The 12070-nt window shown below is 39.5% G+C and overlaps 1 protein-coding gene across 1 annotated transcript in view; it reads right to left on the bottom strand.

Annotated features, from left to right (window-relative positions):
• eIF3a (eukaryotic translation initiation factor 3 subunit a) overlaps nt 1–12070 on the bottom strand; it is a 221254-nt gene that overhangs the window by 139967 nt on the left and 69217 nt on the right. The window contains exon 11 of the mRNA XM_070081388.1: nt 1818–1979. Within this exon, the coding sequence (XP_069937489.1) occupies nt 1818–1979 (162 nt within the window). The remainder of the gene's footprint in view (nt 1–1817; nt 1980–12070) is intronic.

The raw sequence follows: 12070 nt of genomic DNA, 5'->3' as shown, positions 1-12070 counted from the left end.
TTTCGCTCCATTCTCTCTACATGTCCGAACCACCTCAACAACCCTTCCTCAGCCCTCTGGACAACAGTTTTGGTAATCCCGCACCTCCTCCTAACTTCCAAACTACGAATTCTCTGCATTATATTCACACCACACATTGCCCTCAGACATGACATCTCCACTGCCTCCAGCCTTCTCCTCGCTGCAACATTCATCACCCATGCTTCACACCCATATAAGAGTGTTGGTAAAACTATACTCTCATACATTCCCCTCTTTGCCTCCAAGGACAAAGTTCTTTGTCTCCACAGACTCCTAAGTGCACCACTCGCCCTTTTCCCCTCATCAATTCTATGATCCACCTCATCCTTCATAGACCCATCCGCTGACACGTCCACTCCCAAATATCTGAATACATTCACCTCCTCCATACTCTCTCCCTCCAATCTGATATCCAATCTTTCATCACCTAATATTTTTATCCTCATAACCTTACTCTTTCCTGTATTCACTTTTAATTTTCTTCTTTTGCACACCCTACCAAATTCATCCACCAATCTCTGCAGTAGGCTGGTAGACAGCAACCGACCAGGAAGTGTAAAGCAGAAGCCTGTAATTCTTTACATGATGGTAGGACTGCTGGTGTCTTTTTTCTCTCATAAACATGCAAGTTTTCAGATACGTCTTGCTACTTTTACTTACACTTAGCTTACACTTTGCATGCATGTACAAGCATATATATACACACACCCCTCTGGGTTTTCTATTTTCTTACTAGTTCTTCTTGTTTATTTCCTCTTACAGACATGACAAAGTGAAACAGAATTCTTCTTCTATAAGCCATGCATGTAATAAGAGGTGACTAAAATGCTGGGAGCAAGGGACTAGTAATCCTTTCTCCTGTATACATTACTAAAGTTAAAAAGAGAAACTTCAGTTTTTCTTTTTGGGCCACCCTGCTTTGGTGGGATATGGCCTGTTTGTTGAAATAATAATAATAAAAATAATAATCTACAAGTGAATCTGGGTGCGATGCTGTGAGCTCTGTATTTCTTTCGGTTCTGTCTGGAAACCTGCTGAAGTTTCAGGCGTTTTAAAGTTATTATGCATATTATACATACTATTTTTAAAGAACAAAAATAGCACAATAATGTTACTGGAACAATATACAAACAGCCCGCACATAGGAGAGCGGGAGCTTACAACAACATTTCGGTCCGACTCGAACCAAGTAGGACAAAAAAGTCGTCATGATAAAAGGAAGAGTCATAAAGCTCTTACTTTAAATGAACTCTAAAGAAAAAGTATTGCAGGAAATAAGTGCTACACCAGTGAACACTAAAGGTATAATAAAACATGATAACCTTATTGCTGATGCAAACAAACTAGTGTAGACTGAAGATCAAGCTAGTCAAAACGTGCCTTTTAAGCCGCGCCATTATCTAGCCACCACCTCCTGCCTTCCTACAATAAATACTACTCGCCTCTCACCATACGTTAAGGCCAAAAATATTTTAAGAAAAGTAATAAGTGTACTGCATATGCATTATTTTTTATGCCTAGTTCTATTGCTAATTAAATGTATGATAGTGTCAACATGTTATCAGGCATTTATATGCATTTAGGTGAAAAAAAAGTGTAATTCACTTAACAGCGGTAGCCTAGAAAATAACCCGCCGTATAAGCGGGGCGCTCCTGTACTATAAATATTAAGTGTATTTACATTTACTGTCTATACACATGCACAAACAAACAAGATTTCTAAGATATCTCTGCAAATATTGTACCTCGACGAGTCAGAAACAATTTATACTAATTTAAAGCACAGAAAACCATACCTGAGCTCTACGGATGGATTCTTCACGCTCTAAATTCTGGTTCTCTAGCATCTCCTTACGCTCCTCAATGATGTGCTGACGCTGCAAGATCTTTAGGTGTTCACGCTGTTTTGTTTGCTGGTAAAACTGGATAGTTTGGGCCCTCATTGGTTCCATTTCTTTCTGCAAGTGGAAAGAAAAAAGGGAAATTAAATTCTTCAAAATCAATATAAGTATGCAAGACGTACCAATCTAAAAAAGCTAATGTGCAACAATAGTAATGAAATCAGTAAGCTAAATGCATGCAAAATGTTATAATCAAGAAAACTTTAGGAAAATTAAAGCTGCATGTTAGGAAATGTTTGCCTGCCTTCGGAATGTCATTACACCAGACCATACCCTCATAAATTTGTATTCAATGTACTAGTATGCAGGTGACAAGACTGTTTCCAATGTACTAAAACAATTTTTCAGGCTTTCAAATATGTCACCTACCAAAATTTTTGACATCAACTCAACTGTGCAGCTCTCCTACAGTCTCTTCATGCATTTGAAAAAAAATACATGACTGGCTAGGACCTATGCAGTGCATTCTGGGTAATGCTGGATAACTATTACAAGAAAACAATGAAACAGGGCCTATCATACCATCACTAGCTTCCCTAGCAGCAAACAGAAAGATGACTTATTTATTCTGATATTACAATTTTTGGAATTTTGAAAAAACTCCAAACACTATGCAGATTCAACCCATTCACTATCCAAACCCCCAATATTAAAAGTGCTCAATGTTCAAAAAAAAAAAAAAAATTCTGATCACTTTATTGGGTAGTTGAAATAGTTGATTGGGCAGTTTCTTGTGCTCAATCAATAAAATAGAAGGCATACAAGTGAAATAGCAAAGAATTTGGTTGACTGGAACAATGTAATTGATCTAAAACAGGGGTCAAAGTGGGCAAAATCGCTGACTGCGTACATATCGCTGATTGGAATTTCTTGACTGGGAATTTAGAATCATACGACTACTAAGTAGTAGTTCAGGATTGTTTTTTGAAGCAGTTTGTGACAGAACCTACAAGGGGAAATAACCTGCTTGACTTAGTCCTGGCAAACAATGACTCCCTTGTTAATAATTTAGAAATTTCAGAGGAACTGGGTGCTAGCGACCACAAAACAATTACATTTAGCATTGAATGGAAGTACGATAGTAGGGATAACTCAGTAACAGCCCCAGATTTTCGCTTAGCAGATTACGGTGGGCTTAGAGAACACTTATCATCTGTTGGCTGGGGTAATGAAGAGAGCTATCAACATGACAGTTTTCTGAACACTATACATGCTGCTCAAAGAACGTTTATCCCGTATAAAGAAATTAGATCAAATAGAAATGACCCAAAATGGATGAATAATAGGCTGAAATACCTACTAGGGCATAAGAAGGGAATTTATAGACATATCAAAAGAGGCGAGGGTCATCTTATGAATCAGTATATTGACATTAAGAGGGACGTTAAAAAAAGGGACTATGAAATTAAAGTTGCTAGGGATTCGAAAACTAACCTAAAAAGTTTTTTCCAGGTCTATAGAACAAAAGGAGATAAGATAGGTCCCCTTAACCCTTTGAGGGTCGACAGGCCCTCTCCGAGACTCATTCTCAGGGTCGGCCAAATTTAAAAAAAGAAAATTCTCTTAGGAAAAGATAGAGAATCTTTTCCCAATCATAATGACACCAAAAGTTTGAAATTTGATTGAAAACTTACGGAATTATGCTCTCGCGAAGTTAGCGGTCTCGGCAATGTTTAGGCATTGGTGATTTTGCCCACTTTGAGCCCCATTTTCGGCCAATTCCACTGTACTAGTCAACAAAAAACCTGAGTATTTCTCTAGAACTCCATTTTTTTCTATCGAATGAGTGCAAGAAACCACCCATTTATCAATTTCAACTATCCAGTACAGTGGTCAGAATTTAGCAATTTCGCCAATTTCACACAAATTTCAAAAGATGCCAATTTCCGAATAGGATCCAGAATAAACAAGAAAGACATTCCTGGCACTAAAATGACATTTCCTCTGTTCATTAGTCACGTCTCAAAGCCCCTCTTACATTCTTTTGCTTTCCTCTTTGAATTTTTATTCTCACAAAAAAATACAAGATTTACTGTTATGCAGACTACTGCATTAGTGTAAAAATGGAATAAATAATATTGGGGCACTTGCGAAAGAATATTAGACTCACCAGTTCATGTGTATTGGACGCTTGGCATGATTTGTTTACTTTTGAACTTTGGTAAAAATCGAACATTTCTGCTACATTGAGCTCAATTTCAAGGTACGTACTTTTCATTGTAAAACCAGTCAAAATCATCTCAATTTCTGTAATATGTCTTCCATTCTATTCAATGAGACCAAGAAAACTAGAATACAACAATAAATACCATACGAAAATACAGTGCAAAATCGCTGTTTTATTCCCCCCCCAAAAAAATGGTCAGTTTTTTTTTCTCATTATGCACTGTGTAATGCAGGATTTTTTTTAATCTGTGCACTAGATTTGAGGGCGCTAGAATTTAGGCATACTAGTACTTCAAAAACCCTGGGTCATAAGCCGTATTAGTACGGCCGAAACCCTCAAAGGGTTAAAAATAACTATGGGTATCTTACTAACAAAGAGAATGAAATGCGCTCGATTTTAAATAATTAATTATTTTCTCTCGGTTTTTACACAGGAAGACACTAACAATATTCCAGTAATTAATTTTTATAGTGGGCCTGAAGAAGATAAATTATGTAACATCACAGTCACTAGTGAAATGGTTGTGAAGCAGAGAGACAGACTGAAGCAAAATAAGTCGCCGGGTCTTGATGAGCTTTTTTCAAGGGTTCTTAAGGAATGCAAAATGGAACTCTGTGAACCATTAACTAATATTTTTAATTTATCTCTTCAAACAGGTGTAGTGTCTGATATGTGGAAGATGGCTAATGTTGTTATTTTTTTTTTTATTAACACACTGGCCGATTCCCACCAACGCAGGGTGGCCTGAAAAGGAAAAACTTTCACCATCATTCACTCCATCATCTTGCCAGAAGGGTGCTTTACACTACAATTTTTAAACTGCAACATTAACACCCCTCCTTCAGAGTGCAGGCACTGTACTTCCCATCTCCAGGACTCAAGTCCGGCCTGTCGGTTTCCCTGAATCCCTTCATAAACGTTACTTTGCTCACACTCCAACAGCACGTCAAGTATTAAAAACCATTTGTCTCCATTCACTCCTATCAAACACGCTCACGCATGCCCACTGGAAGTCCAAGCCCCTCACACACAAAACCTCCTTTACCCTCTCCCTCCAACCTTTCCTAGGCCAACCCCTACCCTGCCTTCCTTCCACTACAGACTGATACACTCTTGAAGACATTCTGTTTCGCTCCATTCTCTCTACATATCCGAACCACCTCAACAACCCTTCCTCAGCCCTCTGGACAACAGTTTTGGCAATCCCGCACCTCCTCCTAACTTCCAAACTACGAATTCTCTGCATTACATTCACACCACACATTGCCCTCAGACATGACATCTCCACTGCCTCCAGCCTTCTCCTCGCTGCAACATTCATCACCCATGCTTCACACCCATAAAAGAGCGCTGGTAAAACTATACTCTCATACATTCCCCTCTTTGCCTCCAAAGACAAAGTTCTTTGTCTCCAGAGACTTCTAAGCACACCGCTCGCCCTTTTCCCTTCATCAATTCTATGATTCACCTCATCTTTCATAGACCCATCCGCTGACACGTCCACTCCCAAATATCTGAATACATTCACCTCCTCCATACTCTCTCCCTCCAATCTGATATCCAGTCTTTCATCACCTAATCTTTTTGTTATCCTCATAACCATCATACTCTTTCCTATATTCACTTTTAATTTTCTTCTTTTACATACCCTACCAAATTCATCCACCAACCTCTGCAACTTCTCTTCAGAATCTCCCAAGAGCATAGTGTCACCAGCAAAGAGCAACTGTGACAACTCCCACTTTATGTGTGATTCTTTATCTTTTAACTCCACGCCTCTTGCCAAGACCCTCGCATTTACTTCTCTTACAACCCCATCTATAAATATATTAAACAACCACGGTGACATCACACATCCTTGTCTAAGCCCTACTCTTACTGGGAAATAATCTCCCTCTTTCCTACACACACTAACTTGAGCCTCACTATCCTCGTAAAAACTCTTCACTGCTTTTAGTAACCTACCTCCTATACCATACACCTGCAACATCTGGCACAATGCCCTCCTATCCATCCTGTCATATGCCTTTTCCAAATCCATAAATGCCACAAAAACCTCTTTAGCCTTATCTAAATACTCTTCACTTATATGTTTCACTGTAAACAACTGGTCCACACACCCCCTACCTTTCCTAAAGCCTCCTTGTTCATCTGCTATCCTATTCTCCGTCTTACTCTTAATTCTTTCAATAACTCTACCTTACACATTACCATGTATACTCAACAGACTTATCCCCCTATAATTTTTGCACTCTCTTTTGTCCCCTTTGCCTTTATACAAAGGAACTAAGCATGCTCTCTGCCAATCCCAAGGTACCTTACCCTCTTCCATTTTTAAAGCAGGGGACAAGTTACCATCAAATTACTGCCCAATAAGCATGACCTCAATTGTAGGCAAATTACTAGAGTCAATTATAGCTGAGATTATAAGAAGCCATCTCGATAAGCAAAGCTTGATTAACCCTTTCAGGGTCCGTCCCGTAGATCTACGGCTTCACGTTGAGTGTCCAAACCGTAGATCTACGCCAAAATTCTAGCACCGTCAAATTTAGCGCAAAAGCGCTCATAGACCTACATGTGAGAGAACGGGTCTGCGTGGTGGGTGTGCGCCATAAACAAAAAAATCTAGGCGCCCGCATAGCATTGTGGGAACGCCGGCTCAGTTATCCTTGTTCACCATGCCTCGTCGCAAGTCAGCTCTCACTCCCCGGAAAATTGGGACTCTCCTCTTCCTATCTGATAGTTCTGACACTGATGGAAGTGGAAATGAAGACGAATTCTATGGCTTTGATCAGTTAGTGACCGAAAGGAATGACCAGGATATCGATAATAGTGCAGAAAACCCTGACGATCCTCAACCTTCTACCTCTGGAGTGGGCACTCGTGACTCATGGTCGGTTGTGCCTCAACGCAAGAGAAAACTAATATTTTCGCGTGGCCAGGCCTCTGACTTCAGTAATGATGATGATAGTGACGTGGATTGTGATTTTATTGCGCTTGACGATCATTCGAGTAGTGATATTGAGGAATCATATTCACCAGTGAAGCGTCGGTATGTTCGCCGCCGCATGCGCTCGGATAGTGTACCCTATGCTGTGCCCAGGGGACGGAGTACATGTACATCCCGGAGTACATCCTGGAGTACATCCCGTGACCCTACACCAGTTTTAGATAGTGATAGTGAGGATGGTGTGGCTACACTTGGCATGGATAGACCACAGGCATCAGTGGATGATGGTAGTGGTGATGGTAGTGGCACCGCCATGCATGACTCACCAGCCCAGGCTGGGACCCACGCTGCTGACTCGTCAGTTCAAGGACAAAGCGGAGCGTCAGCCACCAGCCCACCACAACCACAACCACCCGCACAACCAGCCTATGATGTCCAGTATCCACCAGGAAACCGTATGTGGGATTGGCAGCAAAATCCCAATTTTGTTCCCAAGCCTCACCACTTTGATGACTCTCTAAGTGGAATTCTACCTACTTGTCCCCTTGGAACCACAGCCAATGAACTGGAATTCTTTGAATTATTCTTTGACCAGCCACTGATGGAAACTATTGTCAGGGAAAGTATTAAGTATTTTGAGTACACCATGGCAAATACGATCATATCACCACAGTCAAGACTACACAGGTGGAAAGAGACGACTGTTGCAGAAATGTATTTGCTTTTTGCAACAATAATGCTTATGCCTCATGTCTATAAACATAATATAAAAGCATACTGGTCCACAGATCGGCTAATTTCTACCCCGGTCTTCAGTGAAATCATCCCAGTGAACAGGTTTACCTTACTCTTACGTATGTTGCACTTCTCTGACAAAACCAGGCCTGACAGAAGTGACAGGTTATACAAGATTAGAAATGTTTTCACGTATCTCAAACAAAAGTTCAGCATATACTTTTATCCATTCAAGAATCTTGCAATTGACGAGTCTTTGATTTTGTTCAAAGGTAGACTGTCATTCAAACAGTATATACCGAGCAAGAGGAAATGCTTTGGTATAAAACTGTTTGTACTCTGTGACTGTGACAGTGGCCTGGTGTTGGATATTGTTGTATACACGGGAAGTAAAACATTGAAAGATACCAAGATGTTATTGGGTATCTCAGGTGACGTAGTGAGAAACATGATGGCACCTTATCTTGGTAAGGGGCATACATTATATACCGATAACTGGTACACAAGCCCATTACTCAGTGATTTCATGCAAGTGAACAAGACGTGTGTGGCACAGTGCGTTCTAATCGTAAACATATGCCCAGGCTCAATGCAGGTGCTCGTGGTGATGACGAGCAGGTGTTTACTGCCAATGACATCATGGCATTACAGTGGCATGACAAACGAGATGTCACATTGTTGACAACCATTCACCGTAATGAAATGCAAGACAGTGGCAAAGTTGATCAAGTGACTAATGAACGCATTCGAAAACCAGTGACAGTGATTGATTATACACAAAACATGCGCTTGGTTGACAAATGTGACATGCAGATTGGTTTTGTTGACTGTGTTCGTAAGAGTTACAAGTGGTACATGAAACTTTTCTTCCATCATGGACATTTCAATGCTCAATGCATATAATATGCACCAAATAAAGACTGGCAACAGACCACCGTATGGTGAATTTTGTCTGTCTGTTGTCAGACAACTCATAATGAAGCACCAGGTAAGAACACCTGCTATACAACAAGGTCCTCGAATTACTCAGGATATACCCAAGCGTTTGAGGAGGGAAGGTGATCATTTCATAATACAGCTTCCTTCAACTCAGAAGAAATTTGCTCAGAAGAGATGCATCGTCTGTGCACAAACAAAACGACGGCAACAAAGACGCAAAGACACTCGGTTTATGTGTGAGGAATGTAAGGTGCCTCTGTGCATGGTGCCTTGTTTCAAGGAGTTCCACAAGCTCCAGCAGTTCTAAAATCATGTCCAGTGATTGTAAATATGTAAATACAGTGGACCCCCGCTTAACGATCACCTCCCAATGCGACCAATTATGTAAGTGTATTTATGTAAGTGCGTTTGTACGTGTATGTTTGGGGGTCTGAAATAGACTAATCTACATCACAATATTCCTATGGGAACAAATTCGGTCAGTACTGGCACCTGAACATACTTCTGGAATGAAAAAATATCGTTAACTGGGGGTCAACTGTATATGATAGAACATTAGTATCACAAGATTTGTGCATGTTTATTGTAATAAACAACAGTGGTAAACAATAATATGATAATAACTTTAGTGTGGTTATTGTGTTCAATACAGAGAGTTTAAATATATATATACATTACATACAGTATTGGTCTCTCAGGCCCCAAATGTTAGTAGGAAAAGAAAAAAATTGGAAAAGAAAAGAGAAAACTATAAAAACCGCTAAATAATGTATGTGGAATTCGTCGATGTTGCCGCCACCACATCATTTTGGACAAACTTCTTGGCACTGTATCTCGGTAAGTACTGATCAGAATTTTTTTTTTGTCTTATTACCTTCACAAACATATGCTCTTTAATTCTGTAAGAAATTTTTTTTTTTTTTTTTTTTCAAAATTTCTTGGACATTGGAGCACCACTTCAGATTTTGGCCTTGGACCCTGAAGGGGTTAATGATACTCAGCATGGATTAACGAGAGGCCGTTCTTGTCTAACTAATTTATTAACTTTCTTCAGTAAAGCTTTTGAGGCTGTTGATCACGATAAAGAATTTGATATTATTTACTTAGATTTTAGTAAGGCTTTTGATAGAGTTCCGCACCAAAGACTGTTAACCCTTTGACTGCCGCGGCCGTATAGATACGTCTTACGAGGTACCATGTTTGACGTATATATACTCATAAATTCTAGCGGCTTCAAATCAAGCAGGAGAAAGCTGGTAGGCTCACATGTGAGAGAATGGGTCTGTGTGGTCAGTGTGCACCATATAAAAAAAATCCTGGCGCACACAGTGCATGATGAGAAAAAAAAACTCCGACCGTTTTTTTTAATTAAAATGCCGACTTTGTGGTCTATTTTCGTATAGTATTTATGGTTGCATTCTCGTTTTCTTGGTCTCATTTGATAGAATGGAAAACATATTATAGAAATAGGTGATTTTGATTGATTTTACTATAAAAAGAACCTAGAAATGGAGCTCAAAGTAGAGGAAATGTTTGATTTTTGCCAGTGTTCAAAAGTAAACAAATGATGCCATTGTCCAATAAATGTCCAACTAGCCATTCTAATATGCAGTCATGAATGGGTTGATGTTATTTATACAATTATTACAGTATTGCAGTAGTCTGCATAATAGTAAGTCTTCTATTTTTTGTTTGAATAAAAATTCAAAATAGAAAGCAAGAGTAATATCAGAGGGGCCTGGAGACATGACTGATGAACAAAGAAAATGTTATTTTAGAGCCAGGAATGTCTGCTTTGTTCATTCTGGGCCTTATTTTGAAATTGTCATATTTTTTTAGTTTTCGTGAAATTGGCCAAATTGCAAATTTCTGACCACATTATTAGGTAGTTGAAATCGGTAAATGGGCAATTTCTTGTACTCAATCGATAGAAAAAATGGAGTTCTAAAGAAATAACTGAGTTTGGGCGACTGGAACAATGGAATTAGCCGAAAATAGGGCTCAAAGTGGGTGAAATCGCCGATTTGTAAACAGCGCCGAGATCGCTAACTTCGCGAGAGCATAATTCTGTCAGTTTTCCATCAAATTTCGTTCTTTTGGTGTCATTACAATCGGGAAAAGATTCTCTATCATTTCATAAGAAAAAATATTTTTTTTTTTTTTTAAATTTTGCGACACCAGGAGACACCTCAGGATTGGGGGTTGCGACAGTCAAAGGGTTAAAGAAAGTGGCAGCTCATGGCATTAGGGGAAAAGTGCTCTCATGGATCGAGTCATGGCTCACAGACAGGAAGCAGTGTGTGTCCATAAATGGGATTAAATCCGAGTGGGGATCTGTAACAAGTGGCGTTCCACAGGGATCAGCCTTAGGCCCGTTGTTGTTTATAATATATATCAATGATCTTGAGGGAATTACAAGTGAAATGAGCAAATTCGCCGATGACACAAAGATAGGTAGGGTAATTGAGTCAAACGTAGATATCAGGTTACTTCAGGAGGGTTTAGACAAACTCAATACCTGGTCAGCAAAGTGGCAGATGCAGTTCATTGTAGATTAATGCAAGGTTCTGAAGCTCGGGAGTGTCCATAACCCTAGCACTTTTAAGTTAAATAATGTAGAACTTAGCCATACAGATTGTGAAAAGGACTTGGGGATTATGGTGAGCAGTAACCTTAAACCAAAACAGCAATGCCTAAACGTACATAATAAGGCAAATAGATTATTGGGATTTATATCAAGAAGTGTAAGCAACAGAAGTCCAGAGGTTATACTGCAGCTTTATACATCATTAGTAAGGCCTCACCTAGATTATGCAGCTCAGTTCTGGTCTCCATATTACAGAATGGACATTAATTCATTAGAAAACATTCAGCGTAAAATGACTAAATTAATACATGGCATTAGAAATCTTCCTTATGAAGAAAGATTGAAGACTCTTAAATTACATTTACTTGTTAGACGAAGAATGAGGAGAGACATTATCGAAGTGTATAAGTGGAAGATGGGTATTAATAAAGGGGATATTAATAAGGTCTTGACGATCTCTCTCCAAGAGAGAACCCGCAGTAATGGATCTAAATTAGACAAGTTTAGATTTAGAAAGAACATAGGAAAGTATTGGTTTGGAAATAGGGTAGTTGATGAGTGGAACAGTCTACCTAGTTGGGTTATTGAGGCTAGGACTTTGGGTAGTTTCAAATTTAGGTTGGATAAATATACGAGTGAGAGGGGTTGGACCTGAGTGTGACTTGCCAATGAGTGGATAGTTATCAGACCTTATTTCTTGGGTAGCATTGAAAATTGGGTTGAGCAAATGTTTTGTTAGTGGGATGGATTGTAAAGGACCTGCCGAGTAT

Source organism: Cherax quadricarinatus, chromosome 6, assembly GCF_038502225.1.
Source record: "Cherax quadricarinatus isolate ZL_2023a chromosome 6, ASM3850222v1, whole genome shotgun sequence".
Lineage (NCBI taxonomy): Eukaryota > Metazoa > Arthropoda > Malacostraca > Decapoda > Parastacidae > Cherax > Cherax quadricarinatus.
Note: the sequence above shows the minus strand (reverse complement) of the source record. Positions and strands in the feature narration are given on the sequence as shown.